Below are 18,874 nucleotides of genomic sequence, written 5' to 3'. Positions count from 1 at the left end.
TTGGTTTTCCTCTGCGCTGCCAGTTTGCCTTATTTCACCTTTCCAGCCAACCCCACAGAGCATTGGCTACCATCCATGAATCAATGTAGAGGTAGAGCTTTGGCCACTTCTCTCTTTCAGCTATGTCCGTAGCTAATTGAACGGCTTTTAGCTCAGCAAATTGGCTCGATCCACCTTCTCCTTCCGTAGCCTGTGCAACTTGTCGTGTGGGGCTCCATACAGCAGCTTTCCATTTCCGGCTAGCACCTACAATTCGGCAGGAACCATCAGTGAAGAGGGCATATTGTCTTTCACTCTCTGGTAGCTCGTTATACGGTGGGGCTTCTTCGGCACGCATCACCTGCTCCTCTTCTTCTTCAGAAGATAACCCAAAAGTCTCACCTTCTGGCCAGTTCGTAATTATTTCCAAGATCCCAGGGCGACTTGGGTTTCCAATTCGGGCGCGCTGCGTGATGAGGGCGATCCATTTGCTCCAAGTAGCATCGGTGGCGTGATGCGTGGAGGGAACCTTTCCTTTGAACATCCACCCCAGCACCGGTAGTCGGGGTGCCAGGAGGAGTTGTGCCTCTGTGCCGATTACCTCTGAGGCAGCTTGGACTCCTTCATAAGCTGCCAAGATTTCTTTCTCTGTGGGAGTGTAGTTGGCTTCAGACCCTCTGTAACTTCGGCTCCAGAATCCTAGTGGTCGGCCCCGAGTCTCACCAGGCACCTTCTGCCAGAGGCTCCAGGACAGACCATTGTTCCCGGCTGCAGAGTAGAGCACATTCTTCACCTCTGGTCCTGTCCTGACTGGGCCAAGGGCTACGGCGTGAGCGATTTCCTGCTTGATCTGGGCAAAGGCTTGCTGCTGTTCTGGGCCCCAGTGGAAATTGTTCTTCTTGCGGGTAACCAGGTAGAGAGGGCTCACGATCTGGCTGTACTCAGGAATGTGCATCCTCCAGAAACCTATGGCACCTAGGAAAGCTTGTGTTTCCTTCTTATTGGTCAGTGGAGACATCGCAGTGATCTTATTGATGACCTCAGTGGGAATCTGACGTCGTCCATCTTGCCACTTTACTCCCAGGAACTGGATCTCTCGGGCAGGTCCCTTGACTTTGCTCTTCTTGATGGCGAAACCAGCTTCCAGGAGAATTTGGATTATTCTCTCTCCCTTCTCAAACACTTCTGTTGCGGTGTTCCCCCACACAGTGATGTCATCAATGTACTGCAGATGTTCTGGAGCCTCACCCTTTTCCAGTGCAGCCTGGATCAGTCCATGGCAGATGGTGGGACTGTGCTTCCACCCCTGGGGCAGTCGGTTCCAGGTGTACTGCACACCCCTCCAGGTGAAAGCAAACTGAGGCCTGCACTCTGCTGCCAGAGGAATGGAGAAAAATGCATTAGCAATGTCAATAGTAGCATACCACTTCGCTGCTTTGGACTCCAGCTCATACTGGAGCTCCAACATGTCCGGCACAGCAGCGCTCAGTGGTGGAGTCACTTCATTCAAGCCACGATAGTCCACAGTCAATCTCCATTCCCCATCAGACTTGCGCACAGGCCAAATGGGGCTGTTGAAGGGTGAGTGGGTCTTGCTGACCACCCCTTGGCTCTCCAGCTCATGAATCATCTTGTGGATGGGAATCACAGCATCTCGATTCGTCCGATACTGCCGGCGGTGCACTGTCGAGGTGGCAATTGGCACTCGTTGCTCTTCCACTTTCAGGAGCCCAACTGCAGAAGGATCCTCTGATAGTCCAGACAGGGTATTCAATTGCCTAATGCCCTCTGCCTCCACAGCAGCAATCCCAAATGCCCACCTGAGTCCCTTTGGGTCTTTGTAATAGCCATTCCGGAGGAAATCTATGCCCAGAATACACGGGGCCTCTGGGCCGGTCACAATCGGATGCTTTTGCCACTCCTTCCCAGTCAGGCTCACCTCAGCTTCCAAAAGGGTCAACTGCTGTGATCCCCCGGTCACCCCAGCGATGGATACAGGTTCTGCCCCCACATGTCCCGATGGCATTAAAGTACACTGTGCCCCAGTATCAACCAATGCATCGTATTTTTGTGGCTCTGATGTGCCAGGCCATCAAATCCACACCGTCCAGAAAACGCGGTTCTCCCGTGCCTCTTCCTGGCTAGAGGCAGGGCCCCTCTAGCCCTGGTTATCATTCTTTCCCTGGGCATACATGCTAGAGGTACCTTCAAGGGGATCCGACATATCATCCTCCCTTCTGTAATACCTGGCAGCTCGGTCACGGGAGGCTGAGGCTACTTTCACCTTAGTGGAACCCCCTCGGTTAGTGCCTCCCTCCTTGAGTTCACGCACCCGCGCTGCCAGGACAGAGGTGGGTTTCCCATCCCACCTTCTCATGTCTTCCCCATGCTCACACAGGAAAAACCACAGCTCAGCTCGTGGGGTGTACCCTCTCTCTCTCGCAGGGGGACGACGGGCTCTGACCTGGGGGCCTGTGACTCGCACTGGTGCCACACTGACCTTCCTCATCTCCTCCCTTATCTCCTTTATCTCCTCTTTGAGGTCCTGGACCACAGCAGAGACATGAGTTTTCAGCGGGCTATTGACCATACTGTCATAATTCCTGAGTTTGTTGGCAACAGAGCCCACTGTTTCTCGGTTATTGTCAGCATCAATGGTTGCAATGAAGGTGGTGTATTGCGATGGCCCTAGTCTTGCCAGGTTCCACATCATCTGTCCTGTGCACCGGACCTTATCGGGGTCATTACCGTGCTGTCCATCCCTCCCAAAGAGTACCTCTAATACTGCCACCTCTCTTAGCTGTTGGATCCCTTCCTCAAGTGTCTTCCACTGCATTCTATGATGGTACTCTTGCATTCTTTCTTTGTGAATGAACCTTTCTCTCACACTCATTAAGAGCCGCTCCCAGAGAGAAAGGGGTCCTGGCTCCCTCACAAATACCTGGTTCACACCTGGGTCCTGGGTCAACGATCCCAGATACCTTGCCTCACCACTATCCAGTTGCACACTTGTGCCCATAAGGTCCCAAACCCGAAGCAGCCAGGTGGTATAAGGCTCACGCCCCCTTCGCACAATGTCGTCTCGCATACCACGGAGACTGTCGTACGACAGGGACTCAATGATGATTTCTGGCTCTGGCTCTCCTGCTGGTTGTGAGGGCCCTGGTTCCCCATCATCATTAACTGGTCGTACTGATTTGGTCTTACACTTCCTCCTTTGCACAGGGGCGACTGCTGCTGGCTGTACTTGTCCTTGGGGTTCAGCTGAAACCTGGGCGGTTGTAACATCCATGGGTTCCACTGCTGCACCATCGGACTCACCCTCTTTGGGGCAGGGAGAGGTTTTTTCACTAGCTGAGGAGGTGTATTCCCTTAGCAATTGGCATATCCCCTGGTGCACCTGGCCCATCTCCTGCATCCCTTTCGCCAGTACCCCCACCCATTTCGGGTAGTCCATTTCTGAGGTGGGCTGTTGGGCGGTATCTGGCTGTGGGGGAGGGTCTCTAGTGTCTGGGGCTGTGTCAGGCTCTGGGGCTGAATCAGGCTCTGGGGTAGGATCTCTAGTGTCTGGAGCCGTGTCAGGTTCCGGGGCAGGATCAGGCTCTGGGGTAGGAACTTTACTCTCTGGGGCCATGTCAGGTTCTGGGGCAGGATCAGGCTCTGGGGCAGGATCTCTAGTCTCTGGGGCTGGTGTCTGGGTAGTTATCCAAGCCAATCTCAACTTATCCTTGAATGCTAAATAGAGTAGGCCTACCAGCAGCAGGTGGTTAGTATTCAGAGGGAATCTAAACCCTTCGAAAATTGATGGGGTGGGTCCAAAGAACTGGTTGAGGGGTTGGGGGAAAACTTCCCCTGGTGTCATTTCCTCACAGAAGGTACCATTGTTAACATAACCCCAAAAACATGCGCTCAGTGTGTGATAGCCATTTATCCACGTGCCCACATTCCAGAGGAAGTTAAAAACCCATGAATTCCTCACCTTCTCGGCCCATAGCACAAGCTGGATAACAGCAATGGTAGCCTTAGTGAGAGGACCCATATTCAAGTAAGGAGCTGCAAAGGGGAAGAATATAGCCACGGCCACATGCCACCCGAACCAGGGCAAAGTAGACCACATAGTGCTGCCTACCAAGGTTCCTATATCCAACACACCAAATTAAGTTATCCAGGAACTGTTATTCCTTTTTCACCTCTCTCTCTTAATGCCCTCAGGCCCCACGGTTGGGCACCAAGATCTGTCTCGGTTTGAAAGACAGGTGTCTGCTAAGGAAGGCAGAAGCCCCCCTTGAAGTGGCAGATGTAACCCCTTTCCCTCTGAGTTATTATGATTTTGAAATCAAGGGTCTTTAGGCAAAGATGTGGGAAATAGGAATAACAGTTCTTTACTATATAGATAGATAGATAGATAGATAGATAACCAGTCGAACAAAACAACAACAACTATGACAGTAACAGCAAACACAAACCCAGTCCCAGCCTTCTCGGCTGTCAGGCTATTTCCCCTCAGGTGCAGTTCCGCTCGCAGCCGACAGGGATCGCTGGCGGCTCCTGGTGAGCAGGGCGGGTGCGATGGTTCCCCCGCGGCTGCAGGGGGCGCTCCGGAGCGAGCTCGGGGAGCACGCGGCTGCTTTGGTGCCCTGGGATCCCGGGGAAGGATGGAACAAAAAAAAAACTTCACAAATCCCGGCTGGTCAGCCAGTCCTGGACTCCCGGAACCGCAGGCTGGAATGGCAGGCTGGAGCGGCAGGCACAAACACAAATCCCGGGTGGCAGATGAGATGTATCCAAAAGGGGAACCCCCTGGGGCTCCAAGCAGGCAGGGTGAGCACGGCTACAGCGTAGCGAAGGCTCGAAACAGCAGCGGTGCAGGGCGGCCCCAGCCCCAGCCTCCAGCAGGGCAGGGAAGGCAGTCTTGGGATCCCGGTGTTGTTTCCAGCAGAAAGGAAAGACGCCGAAAACGGGAACCAGCAGCTCTTCTCTCCGCGGCTTCTCTCTCCAGACGCTGAGAGTGAAACTCCCAACACGCCCAGGTGAAACAAAGAGTAGCCAGGCCCACCCCACCCCCCAAAACGGGCTGCTTTGTCTTTCTTAAGTATAGTCATTTGTCCCCTAGCAACATGCATATGGGAGAAAATTCCTCTAACAGAAAAAAACTAGGACAAAACTAAAACCCCAACACCCCTGTAGATGTCCTAAAGGGGTTGTCAGTGCTGAGGAGACAAGGGCTGAGGAGAAGCGTTGGTTGTGTGTGCTGGTGCACAGGGAGTGTGTGAGCTGTTACTGCTGGCAGTGCCAGGTGATCTGGATAGGCGATCACAGTATCTTAAAGTGTAGATATGGTGAGGAATTCTCAAGGTCATAGGAATCCTAAAAGTGGGTAATGACAGGGTCTACTGGGGTTGTTTCTTTGTGCATAGGCTATTCTGCCTTAGGGGGCAGGGTGTTACCTAACCAACTACTTGCTGATATTCCTGCAGCTCAGAGCAAGTTTCTGACATAGTTTTGGGTGTTCCAGCTGTCTTCCAGGGAGCTGCAGGAGGCTTCAAAGGTCACTAATGGCAGCAGAATCTCTTCTTCTCAATAATTTCCTATCTTTCAGAGCAGTGTTTTAGCAGCAGGGTAGTTCCTTTCATGTGGCAGATGCTGATCAGTCTACAGAGGGACAGGCATGGCAGGTGGGATCCTGCAGGACCTGGTGATCCCTTGGATTACACTGAGGGAGCATTCTCTTCTCTGGCTGTTGTTCACGTGCAGGTCTGTTGGACTTTCCTGGTGGGTTGAGTTCCCATTGTGCAGTCCCTGCTGCTTGCCCTCACCAACTAGGGCTCAGGGCCTGCTTTTCCTTGCCCCCAGTCCAGAGCAGGCACTGGCTTCCCGTTGCAGTGGGCTGTTTGTATCTGTAGTGGCTGTTTCACTGACTTCATCAGGAATCTGAAAACCTTCCCTTAATAAACTTCTGTCTCTTGGTACAGTGCCAGCATTACATGTTCCCAGAAATATTTTTGGAGGGAAGATTTTGCACGATTCCCCTTGGTGGTGGTGGTCCCACAAAGCATTTCTCTCCCTTCCTTCTCATTCCCAAATTTTTACATCTCCCTCTGGTTGCCTTTAATGTGGTCCATGTGTAGTACCAAAATAAATCCTTTGTACTTCTGGACAGATGAAAACTTTGTGTGCAGGCAAACTTTTTATATTTCCAAACTTCCACTTAAATAGTGGTCTCTGGAGTAATTTTATCCCATTGTTCTCATCCCCCTTCTTGCCCACGGCATGAGAACATCCTGGATTTCATGCTGTGGTGGCCTCACACAAGTGGGCACATGGAAATGAATATGCAAGTGGAGCCAATTGATATTTTCGGGACATCAGGGATATATGTTGTGTTTCTGCACTGGTGTCATCCCAGGACATTGGGGTGCTTTCCAGGCACACCTTGAGGGTTTGTGCATGGCAGTGCTGTGCCCCTTTCCCAGGACAAATCAAGCATTTGTGCTGGGGGCTGGTGTGTGGGCAGAGTGGAGCGTCAGCAAAGCCCAGGCAGTTCTGCCCTCTCCAGACGGGAGCAGCAAGTGGTTACTGAGCAGAGGTGATGTGCACTGACTCACGTCTACTGCTGTGTGAGCACACTTGAACCTGCCATTCCTCTTGGAGAGTTTTGTGTGGCTGGTGGCCCTGGTTTTACAGTTGAAGAATGGAGCCTGTGGAGATGGAAGGTACATCAGAGGCAATGCTTTGCTCTGTGCTCTGCTGGCTCAGCCTCCAGGACTGGTTTAACAGGGAATTTATAGGACCCTGGCTCAGTTCCATCTTTGCTTTAGCCCAACAGTGGCTTGATGTGTGGTCCTGGGTAGGCTTTGGACTCTCTGTGACAATTTCAATAACCAATCTTGCTTTTAGTGTGAAGTTTATGAAATCCCTTCTGGGTAAAGCTGTTTTGTAAACAAAATCTTCCACTGTACTGTAAGACAATTATCTGTTTGGCTGAGCTCATGGCCAGCTGCTGCCTGGGGTATTTAGTTAGAGCCAGAGAGCAGAAGCATCTTCAGAAGTGGTTGTAGGTAGATGGAATTTGGCTGGCAGGCTGCCAGCGTGAAGCACATAGGGCCTGACAGGTGTAGGCTTTCCACTGGGTTTAACCTGGTGTGCTAGTTTGAAAAGAAACCAGTGGGAGGCACCAAGACAGAATAACAATTTAATGGAAATTAAAGAAAAGGAAAAGAAAGTAAAAGAAAACACTGACAGAGTCAAGATACAGCCTGAGTCCCTCTTAGGCAGGGTGGTGGTAGCAGTCCTCTGAAGTGGTGATCCTGTAGTAGAAAGGGTCTGCTCTTCCTCAGAAAGTCCAGTGGTGGCTGTGTAGCTTCTGTCCTCTGGAAATCCAGTGGAGAGAGTATCTCTGGTGCTCAGAGTCCCAGGTTATATCCACGATGGATGCTTGGTTCCTCCCTCTGGGTGGAGCATCTCAAAATAGGGTAATGAGTCATGAGGCCAAGTGTTGATTAGGCTCATTAACAGAAGATAGTCCGGAGGGAGTTATCTCTGAGTCATGCGGCAGGACAATGATGGGCCATTAACAGCAAGATAGTCTGGGGGGAGGAGGCAAGGAAACACTGCCCCACCTGCTTTCCACTGCTCATGAGGATGGTAATAGAATACACTTCAACCCAGGACACCTGGGAACAGGAGGAGATAAATAATAGTGCATTTGTATCAGATGAGAAGGTGATTTATTGATTTAAAACACAGCCCTGTCATGGGAAGTGGTCGCACAGTGTGTGCAGCCATGAGCATCCTGGAGCTCCATGCTTGTCCCTGGGTGGTTTTCAGTCAGCATGTGCTGTTTTGAGCTGTGGCTAATTGCCTGCCCTCTGAGAGATGACGCATCCCAGGCAGGTGGGAATGCTTCAGGCAGCCTGTGCCTCAGGTCTTTGGCTTCCAAAATAGGATTTGCCTGTTGGCTTCACTGCAACTTGCGTTCATGAACAGTTTGGAGATGGGGAAAAATCCAGCTATATTTCGCAGGGCAGAAGCACCTGCAGTCTTATTGCATCAGCAAAATTATTTTGTACCAAATAACAAGTTCTCATAAGTTTTATTTTTGGAGATGAGAAGCAACTCTGATCAGAAAGACTTGAGAAAGAGGTACATTTTGTGTGTGTGCATGGGAGTTCCCTGCCCTGTCTGAAGCACAGACTTCCTCTGGTCATAATTCCAGCTCCAGCAAAGCCCTCCAGCACATGGACTGACAGGCAAGGGGACACTGCACCCCTGTCACATTCAGTGGGGTGACATGCCAGTAGTCAACTGCGTGATTTTATTATGAGATCTTTAAATAGAGAATACTGTTCTTCCACCATGAGATACAAGAATGTTGCTCTAGGGTTTTGCCTTCAACCCAACCTCAACATTGTTTGTGTAAAAAGAGTGGACAGAGAACCCTCACGTAGTTCTGGCATTCCTTCCTTTTTATTGGGGTTTTAAAACCTGTTCAGGAGAAGAAGTGACTTCTCTTCTCTAGCTAGATGTATAGCAGTCACTAATCTCTGTGCCACAGACTTGGCCTTTGCATGGAGGTGGCTGTGGGGAGGTGGGATTAGACATGCAGTTCAGTAGCATCTCATGTCTCATTGGTTTCTTGTTTCCAAACTGTTCCATCCTTTCTCTGTATTGTGAGGAAACGAACCCATTTTAGACTTGGGACTACACCCAAATGCCATATCCATGCCTCCCCAGTATTGATGTGGCTATTGATTATTGGAAACACAACTTGTAAAACCCCTTTGGGTTGTGAACTCTGTCAGCAAGTGTTCACTGAGTTGCCTTTTCAAAATACAAGTGAGTCCCAAGACAACAAGAAATCTGGTTGAGGGCACTCGAATCAGCCTTGGTTTGTGCTTTCTTTGAGTAGTGCTGAGACCACAGGTGACCAGAGAGTCTGTCTCCTCTGCTGCTCCAGGCTTTGCAGCTCCTGCCCCGCTGTAAGCGGGGCTGAACTGGTGCCCCTTAGAAAAAGAAGGGGAAATTTGCTTGGGCCAATTGAAAAGGGATGTGAGCCCTGAGCTGACCTTTTTTCTGTGGGAGATGGTGAATCCAAGCCACCTCAGCTCTTAGCAGGTCAGGGAGACACCCAGCTGTGGTCATGGCCCTTTTACTTTTGTAAGGAGGATATGGACCTGCTGAGCAGTGGAGTGAGCAGCAGGCCTTGTTCTGTGGGGGGTTGTGGTCCTTGGTAAAAGAGGCCAGGTCAGTGGCTGAGAAAAAGAGGAATTTATTCTCTCAGATACATTTGCAATGAGCAAATTCAGACTATTTTCATTTGGAGTGAGTAAATGCTCTTGTGCTTAGTGAGTACTAAACCACTAAACAGAGACAGGGGAGGGGGAGCAGTGGCACGGGGGGAACCCAAGAAGTATGGAAAAAACACTGAGCTGCAAAGAACTTGTACTGGGAAAGCAAAGCCATTTATTTTAATGGGCACCCACTGGAGACCAACTGGTCGCTATGAATTTCAGCTCTGTAGGCCAAAAAGCGTTGGCTGTTGGGAAATGTTAGATGGCCAATCAGACTTTCCCATTATTTGTCTAAATTCTTGTGTTTCACTGCTATGAATTTGGCTGCTGTTCAGACAGATGAGTTCTGCTGTTTGTTTAGGCAGTGGTTTGCAGTATCACACTTGGCTTTTCTGGGCACAGCAGCATTATCTAGCACAGGTTCCTGTGATAGATCCAGCCCCACTGTAGCTCTCAAACATGAGGCCATAGTGATCCACATTGCTCCTGATGGATGTGGGATGTGGCCCTTGTTTACTTTTGATCTGGCTGGGTACTGGGCACAGGGAGACCTCCCCACTGTGTAGCTTGTGGGTGGCTTTGAAGCCTGGGTGGATGAAGTTGTGTGGGGTATAGTGACTGCTGGCTGATGTGAAACCAAAGCTGAGAAAGAACAGCATGAAAACAAATCTGTCTGCTGTATGGCACCCTGCACCTTTCCCCGGTGCTCCGTATAATCCGCACAGCACACCCAAGTTGTGGTCCTCACCAAGAGGCTCAGGGAGTCCTCAGAGAGGATCAGCAGCTGCTGTCAGAGCATCTGAGGGGTCCCTGCTCTTTCTGCTTGTGCATGGGAAGGCTTCACATCAGCTCAAATGCAGCGTTTCATCCTTGCGCTTGTCTTGTAAAAAACATCCTCTCAGCACAGCCAGGTCGCATCCACACAGGGTGGATGGGCAACAGCTTGGATGTGACGGCTACATTGTGTCTGCCTCCATCGACGTGTGTAACAGAGTACATAGGTGAGAGCAGGGGCTTTGATCTGCTCCTTGTGTACTTAGCGCAGGGTGTTTGGTTGTTCTCTAGTCTTGTAGCCAAGTCCTGGAAAACTCTTCCCTCTAGTGTTCAGCTGAGCTGGGCTGCAGCTCCTGTGTAAACAGAGCTCTGAGGTGATTTTAGGAAATGTAAAACAGCCGGGGAGTAGGATCCAGGTCACCCCCGGGCTCGACACAGCTGCTCACCCAGTTGCTGCTCACCTGGGTGTTTGTCCTATTCCCCCTTCTGCTCTAGGTGAACATCATCCCGATTATTGCCAAAGCAGACACCATCTCCAAGAGCGAGCTGCACAAGTTCAAGATCAAGATCATGAGCGAGCTGGTCAGCAATGGAGTGCAGATCTATCAGTTCCCCACGGACGACGAGGCAGTGGCTGAGATCAACTCTGTGATGAATGTGGGTAACGCTGCCAGTTCCATCGCTGCCAAAAGTTGTGACAAATTAAATTGCTGCACAAAAATGCATTTGAAGGGCGAATTTCATTGGGAATGTCCAGACACTGAATCTGTTGGAAAGTTGAACTGTGAGTCTCGGATATACCAAAAGCTGTTGCATACAGAATTAATTACAATGTGGCTCATGTTTAGTCTGGGGGCTCTCTGGAGAAACTTAGCTCTAGAACTTACTGAAGTTTTGAAAAATACTTTCTTCAAAATTAATTCTGTCTGTTCTTAGACTACTTTGCATTTGTGGAAGAAGAAACTTTGAATAAAAATGAGACAGTTAAGATTTACATTAGCCTTGTGACTTAAGGAGGCTGAGCAGAGAAAACCCAATTTAAAGTAAAGAAGAAAAATTGTTAATCTCTATTTTGTCTTTTTTGAAATTCAAAGATCAAATTCAGACCTGGCTGAAGCACATGCAAAAACACTTTCAAGCTTCTTGTCTCCCAAATCAGAGTGCAGCTATGGCAGTAGAAACAACTGAAATGTTTCCATGTCAATTTTATAAATCAAAGGTAGCTTTTTCATCAAAATGAACATTTTCCCACATAGCTGTTTCTGATTAAATGCTTTGTCTTTTCTTTCACCCTTCCCCCCCACCATTTTTTAAAAATTCAGTTACCAGTTGGTTTCTGGGTCAACTAGATATGTGTTTTCACTTAATAGTTCTTTTTTGCTGAAATCATGAAAAATCTGGAGGATTCACTCTTACTTAAATAATTGCAAGCTGTGTGTATTCGGGAGAAAAACAGGAGTCATGCTTGCTTGGCTTTTTTTTTCCTTCCTTCCTCCAATGAAAATACAATTAGCCACTTCTCTACAAGTTCCATACTTCTGGATCCATTTATATTTAAATGTGAAGGATTTTGTCAGCCACACCCTACTGAAGCACCCAGTCTGTGGCTCCTTCTGTGCAATCCCGAGGAGGGTGTCCTGTTTCCTCCCTGTGCCTGATGCTTTGCAGACTTGGAGAGCAGCGAGCACGTTGTATCCTGCACATGTCCCTTGCAGTGCCCACACACTCACTGCTGTGCCAGGGCTTGTTTGTGGATATCCCTGCCAGTGCTTTTGGGAAGGCAGGGAGTGCCCCGCTCCTGGTGCATGCAGGAATAGCCTGACAAAGGGATAGAGGAGAGTAGTAATGACCGTGGTGTTCCTACAATATTCTCCAGCTGGTGCAGCCCAGACAGCATTGCTGGTAAGCAATGCTGTGGCCTGACACCACTCTCTGTAGTAATATCCCTGTTCGTAGTAGACATTCCTCCAAGTATCAGAGATTGGTAGGTTCAGAGGGGGGACTCATGGAAGCAGCTCCTGTGCCTGGGTGAGGGGGATTTAAGGGTCAGGCTGATCTCTGAGGGGTTACCCCATGCACTGAGTCCCTGCCCTTGGCTCTGTTTCAGGCTCATCTGCCCTTTGCTGTGGTTGGCAGCACAGAGGAGGTGAAAGTTGGGAACAAGCTGGTGCGAGCTCGGCAGTACCCATGGGGAGTGGTGCAAGGTGAGGTGCTGCAAGCCCACCCCAAACCCCTCCCTGTGTGTGCTCAGACATACCCTGGCACCTGTGCAGCTCTGCCCTCCACCAGCACCTCTGCATGAAGGTGCCCTGTGATAAGCAGTGCAGGCGTGTCCCCTGCAGCCTTTTGTCTTTCCTTTGAATTCCTATTCCTACCAGCAGGTGGGAAGGTCAACAGGAATCCGTGCATCCAAGGGGTTGTGTTGTGCCCTGAGCAGGGCAGCAGGCTCTTGAGGATGCAAGTACCTGGAGTCAATCATATGTGCCCTTGTCCCCCACCACACCTGCAGTTTGCTGACTTGTCCCTTCACTTCTATTAGTGGAGAATGAAAGTCACTGTGACTTTGTGAAGCTGCGGGAAATGCTGATTCGGGTCAACATGGAGGATCTGCGGGAGCAGACCCACACCCGCCACTATGAGCTCTACCGGAGGTGCAAACTGGAGGAGATGGGTTTCAAGGACACAGATCCAGACAGCCAGCCCTTCAGGTGAGTGGCCTTCACATCTAGCATCGATTTAGAGTGAGAGTTTGGTGCTGACAGCCCCAAAAAGTGGGAGGTTTGTAGGTGAAATCTACAGTGCTGGGCTGGAAAATACCAGCACTGGGTTTGAACTTTGCAGTTGATTTGGATGATCCCTTCCCTGTCTGTTTGTCTTTAAACAACACAGACAGGCATGCATTTCCCCATCACTAACTCATCGGTGTCCAGAGAGTCTGTATTTCATTTGCTTTCTTCCCCAGCCTCCAAGAAACATACGAGACCAAAAGGAAGGAGTTCTTGGGTGAGCTCCAGAGGAAAGAGGAAGAAATGAGACAAATGTTTGTTAACAAAGTCAAGGAGACAGAGGCAGAGCTGAAGGAGAAGGAGAGAGAGGTGGGTGTGCCAAAAACCTGTGAGGAACCCAAACTACACCTAGCAGGGAATCTGGGTCTGGACAATGCATGAATCCTGGAAAGCACATGCAGCTGTGTAGGAAACCTCAGCAGCCAAAGCACAAACACATCACTGGTTTAGGTGCCTCAGAAATTAGTCTTCCCTGTCCTGTGCCGTGTGGAAATATGGCTGCTCTCTGGGGAGTGAAAGGCAGTGGCAGGAGGTTTAGGTGAGCATCCATGCCAGGCTTCACTCTTGAGGCTTACTGGACAGCAGAGTAAAGGGGGCAGCTGGGCTGGAGTTCCCAAAGTGAGTTCAATGGAGTCTCCAGTGTGAGGCCTCAAGCAGCAGCTGTGACTGCAGAGGAATTAAATGGACCATCCTCAAAACTAGTGAGGAGGAAAAGATCCTGTGATATCCCCACCCCCTGTGCAGTGCTTCAGGCTGAGCCAAAATCCCCTGTGCTTATCTCCAGGGTTCACGCTGCCTCTGGTTTGCTGTGTGGTCTCAGGCAGAGCTGAATTTATTGTGTCTTCCCTGCTTTTGGTGGTTACTGGGTGCTGTATTCTGCTACATTGGTCCCTGTGGTGGGGATTTGTGTGGGAGGTGTGACAGGGCTCTTGGGGCAAGGTTAGTACAGCCCAAAGGAGCTCAGACGGTCTGTCTCCTACCAGCTCCATGAGAAGTTTGAGCACTTAAAAAGGATACACCAGGAAGAGAAAAGGAAGGTGGAGGAGAAGAGGAGGGAGCTGGAGGAAGAGATGAACGCCTTCAACAGGCGGAAAGTCGCAGTGGAAACCTTGCAGTCCCAATCCTTGCAGGCTACCTCACAGCAGCCACTGAAGAAGGACAAAGACAAGAAAAAGTAAGTGAACTGGAGTCTTCCTCCTCTGCCACTGGAAAGCTGAGAGTCTGCTCAGATGCTTTAATGTTTGGTCAGTTGTTCAGAGAGCATACAGAAAAGGGGATTTTGGAATCCTAATTCCCATCCTTCTGATTCTTTGCTTAAAGCAGAGGAGAGATGAGCCCCTCCTGTGCCTGAGCACTGTCCAGAGAAGCCTGGGCAGCTGCAGGTGGGAGGGATTTGCAATTTGGGGCCATTCTCTAAAGGCTGATGGTCCCATGGGATTCACTCTTGCCACTGTGACAGCCAACTCAGGTTGTGAAATGGGGCTCCAAGGCACAGTTCTAATTACAAGAAAATTCTTTTCCTCTAAAGGCAGAGTTATCTTAACTTGCTGCACATTAATTGACATTGCTGAAGCCACCAGGAGCAAGCGTATGTAAATATTGCTGTTTCAGCCACCTGACTGTGCAATGATAGACCAGGAATGGGACAAAGAAGTTTTGTCACCTGTGTTTTTAACACCCCAAATTGGGGGGTTATTCTACTTCCAGTTCAAGACAGTCTCTGAGGAACAGTGGCTAGAGAGCAAAATAAGGAGCACTGTCATGCAAACTGGTAATTCTGCTATTGTGGCATTTTTTGTTACTTCCCCTTGCATGAAGGAGCTCAAGAGTCAGAACTGCATTCTGTCTAACCCAGAGCAGGCTGGTGGCAAGCCTCTTAATGATGGCAAGAAAAAAAGACCATGAAGAGTAGCAACACCCGAGTTTGTGCTTGACAGCACAGCATTCAGCTTCACACTGCCGATGGGATCTTGTGGTCTGTCATTTCCCTGCTGTGCACTGCAGCACCAGAGGAGCTCATTCTGTGTACTGACATCCTAAAAATCTGTTTCTTCCTGTGGAAGATAATGGGGTAGATTATTTGAGTATTTCTTTGGAATGTAAATGTATTGGTGCTTAAACCAAAGCACTCCCTTGTGCAGACTGCTCGACATTCTCTGGGGCATAGCCCACCTCACACACAGAGTCCAAATGGCTTGTAAAATACCTTGCTGAAAATAGGGTTTAATCTGAATTAGGAGCTGAATCCTAGGGCATTCTTGGGCCCAGGACTGCTTTGGGGAAGGTGAGCACAATGGTAACTTGTGCAAGGGATGCTGGTGTCAGGGATGAACTGTGAGCATGGGCCAAGAAATGCTGCAGCTTCCCCTCTGCTCCTTCTGGCTGCAGCAGAAAAAGTTTTCCTGCACTTTGCTGGGTTTAGCCCACCTTCAGATGTGAGTCTGGACCCTTCCTCTTCTGGGCAGTGATAGAAACAAGCTGTGGTCAGGAGCAGGACTCGGGGGCAGGTCAGTGGTGTGCAAAGGTCTGAGGGGCACCCACAGCTCTGCACGGTGAGGGACCCCACATGGTGCTGGGGGGACTCTAGCTCTGAAGCACAGCTAGAGGAGGTGCACCATCACCAGGATGGTTTTGGATTGGGGTTTTTTTATTGTTCTTTTCAAACCTGTGAGCTAGCTCAAAATATGGGGTTTTGGGATTTCTGCTCAAGTAAAATTTTTTGGAGAGCTAGTTGAACTCTTTATCATCCCTGGTTCAAGACAGTGTTCTTAGTAGCTTTAATAAGTAAAAAATGGTGATGGAAGAATTGCAGAAGCTGGGGGAAAGAGAAGTGGTTTTGGTGCCGAGCAGGCTGTGCCAGGCTGCTCTCACCTGAAGTCTTCAGCTGCCCCAGCAGTTTGTCCTCCTCCTCCTTTTTTTGTTTTAACATATTTTGCTACACTTTGCTTTTGTTTGATTTTCATAACTTTAATTCATGCTTTTTTATGTTTTGTTTCTTTCAGTTAATCACACACAGGCTTTCAGGCCAAGAGTGGACTTGGTGCTTTCATGTGTTAAGTTGCTTGAGTTTCCCACCCTGTGACCCTTCTCATAACATTGTGTGAGTGGACCAAAGTGAAGGAGAAAATGAGCATCTCCAGTGGTTGCAGTGTTCCAATCTGCTGTTTTCTTTTCAGAATTATCAGGAGGTTTGCAGGAAGTAACCTTACATGTACATTTTGTTAAACAAAGCCAACTAATCCCTCAAGTAAGATGTTTTGTTCTAAACCCAGTGATTGAGCAGCTGTGTATGAAGTGACCGTAACTGAACTCATCTTACCCACCAGCTAAATAATTGCTTTCTGGTTTTTTTTTTTTTTTTTTTTTTTTTTTTTTTTTTTTTTAAATTGGCCAAGGTGACTGCTGGAGGCTCATCGACCTCCACTGTACATGCACAGTGAGAGGAGTGGTCTGAAGAATGCTGAAATGTTTATTTTTCTAACAAAATTCTCAAATAAGTTTTTAGAATGAGTAGAGAAACACAACACTTAGGCTTTCTGCAGGAATCTTAGTCAGAGTAACCCTCATTCCAGTAATTCTATATTTAATCCTGAATTACTCTAAACACTTTCTACATCATTTATTATATATATATATATATATATATATAAGGAAAGAGAGTGGTTAATAAAATTAATGGGACAATGTTTTGAATTTTCTTTATTGCTAAAGTAGAACATTTATAGAGAGTTTTTTCATAAGAGTTTGTTGTATAAAGTGGAACTACAGGATTTGTGTAACATTTCAGTTGTCACTTACCAATGTATTTGCTGTTGTGGAAACTATTTAAGCCAACATCTTTACTTTTACTCTTTAACTTTAAACCTAATATGTGCCTAATAAGGAGAATCCCCTGCTCTTGAGCTGTGCACTGTATTTATGCTGACAGGCTCTGTTCCTCTTAGAAGGTGCTTCTTTTGACAACTCCTCATGCCTAGAAATCACAGCCTTGTTTTCCTGGGCAACTCAGCTTAGAAGACTAATTAGGATCAATATTAATTTTTTCCACTCAAACCATTTTGTGACTAGGCAGGGCAATAACTGAATAGAGAGTTACTGGCTATGTTGTCATGGAAAAATAGTTGGACCCAATTCCATCCATCCATCAGATCCTAGGCTAAATGAAAGGAAATATTTTATATTAGCCCTCACATAGTGTCTTTAGAGTTTATAAAAACACTGGCTGGCTAAGTGTTAGTTGTGAGTGTGTGCATTTTTATTTAGTTATTAATGTTACAGGATTTTTCTGATATGTTTTTTGTTAAAGACTTGTCTTTAAGTTGTCAGGAAATTCCTGATGTGCCGTGCAGAGGGAGATGAAGGACCTGGGTCTGAGCTGTTGCAGGGCTGTTGCAGGGCTGTTGCAGGGCTGTTGCAGGGCAGCATTTTGCTGGATTCTGAGGTTCTTTAAATCTCATATCCCATTAAAGCAGCTTTTTTTTTTCCCCTTTCTAAATACATGCTCAGGTGTTAGACTGTGTTTTCTTATGGACACTGGCCTCTTTTGTTGATATACTGACTGTGTTACTTGATGCTTGTAGAAAAGAACCTCACAAAGATTTCATCGGTACCTTTTAGAATAGGCTTTTGTTGAAAGAATAAAAATTCAGCACTTGTTGGCAATCTGCTGAAAGCTGGACATTTAATTTTTAAGGCTGTGCCTCCAGGTTAGATGTATTTTAAAGAGTAACTATTGAAAGTTAGGAGGGTTAGTGTTGTTTTCTCAAACATGTACAAGGAACCCAACCTTCTGTTACATGCAAGAAGACAATTCTGCCTCACCTCTGACTACAGATGCCTCACCTCTGACTACAGACCAATCATGAAGCAAATTATTTGTTATTAATCTTTTGCTAATGAGAGAGACTGTAGTGCACTAATTGCCTGAGAAAGCAATGCTCTTTGATTCATTGTTTTGCTTCTCAAGGCCAATGCTGGGATAAAACAGTAACTGGTGGTACTGGTATGCACCCAGCTGCCTCACCAATGTGTTCCCAATCAATAGTTCTCTCCTGATCTCATGCTGCAGCCAGCAAGATCTATGCAAATGATTTCCTTCTGCCCTGGCTCATCAGAGATCAATTCTTTTTTTCCTAGAGTAACAGGTAGTTAAGAAAAATTATTATAACAAAGAGTAAAAATCTTCAAATCCATGGGCATTGTGGAAAAATTTACAGCATTTTCTGAAGAAGACATTCAGAATGTATGTGACAATATTTTAATGATGATGATTATTATATTACTTTGACTTTATATTGTGACAGACATCCATTGTCCTTGTAGTTGCTTGTTCAACATCATAGTCTCCCCAAGGGGACTCAGTCATATTTTTTTCCTGAGTTTTTTGTTTTTTCCTTTTGGTTGAGACAAGATTTAAGTATTGTAGTATATAGGGTAGTTCTGTATCTTATTTTTATTTAACAAATTACAAATATGTTGTGATGCTAATCTCACCCAGTCTGAAGACATACATCTTGTAGGCTAGAAAAAGTGAAAGAAAAACCCTTCAGAAATGATTGAAACCATTCAGTTACACACCTTTCAGCTGTTTTATACATTCATCTGCAAAAGATTGGTATTAATGGTAAAAACGATCCAGTTTTTATCCTTTAAACATTTGCCATCCTGTATGTTGTCTGCTTTCTAATTTAAATTGTGTTTTGTGGGTCTCTGAGGGGGGGTGTCATGTGTGGCTGTGGTGGCTGCCCCAGGAGTGAAGATGGTGGGGGTGTTTTGGAGCCATGGAGGCACCTTGGGGCCCTGCCTGGGGGGCACATCCTTCTGGGATGTGCTGCATCCCTTTGCTTTGTCATTCCCAGCGTGTTGGGGTTTGTGGTTTGGTGTTTTTACTTCCTTTTCTTTCCACTCTGTACTTTTTTTCTTTTATTAAATCTCACATGTATTTTGAGTTTTTGTGGTGTCGTTTATTTAATGGTGCATTATTTTCTGTGCAATCTAGTAATTTTCTGTATTATCTGTCAAAATAATAGTGTGTCATGATTGCAA

General features: G+C 47.6%; 1 protein-coding gene across 3 annotated transcripts in view; it reads left to right on the top strand.

Moving 5' to 3' along the window:
- Positions 1-18,874, top strand: part of SEPTIN8 (septin 8) — a 43,984-nt gene that overhangs the window by 22,287 nt on the left and 2,823 nt on the right. The window contains exons 5-10 of one of the 3 annotated variants that reach the window (XM_069028535.1): positions 10,539-10,700; positions 12,151-12,247; positions 12,583-12,751; positions 13,006-13,138; positions 13,813-14,003; positions 15,832-18,776. In XM_069028535.1, coding sequence (XP_068884636.1) covers positions 10,539-10,700; positions 12,151-12,247; positions 12,583-12,751; positions 13,006-13,138; positions 13,813-14,003; positions 15,832-15,835 — 756 coding nt within the window. In that variant the 3' untranslated portion in view covers positions 15,836-18,776. Of the gene's footprint in view, positions 1-10,538; positions 10,701-12,150; positions 12,248-12,582; positions 12,752-13,005; positions 13,139-13,812; positions 14,008-15,831; positions 18,777-18,874 lie in introns of those variants that run through there. The other 2 variants (XM_069028534.1, XM_069028536.1) reach the window with 2 other exon arrangements.

This window comes from Aphelocoma coerulescens, chromosome 13 (genome assembly GCF_041296385.1).
Source record: "Aphelocoma coerulescens isolate FSJ_1873_10779 chromosome 13, UR_Acoe_1.0, whole genome shotgun sequence".
Taxonomy (NCBI): domain Eukaryota; kingdom Metazoa; phylum Chordata; class Aves; order Passeriformes; family Corvidae; genus Aphelocoma; species Aphelocoma coerulescens.
This window is presented reverse-complemented; position numbering and strand designations above follow the sequence as displayed.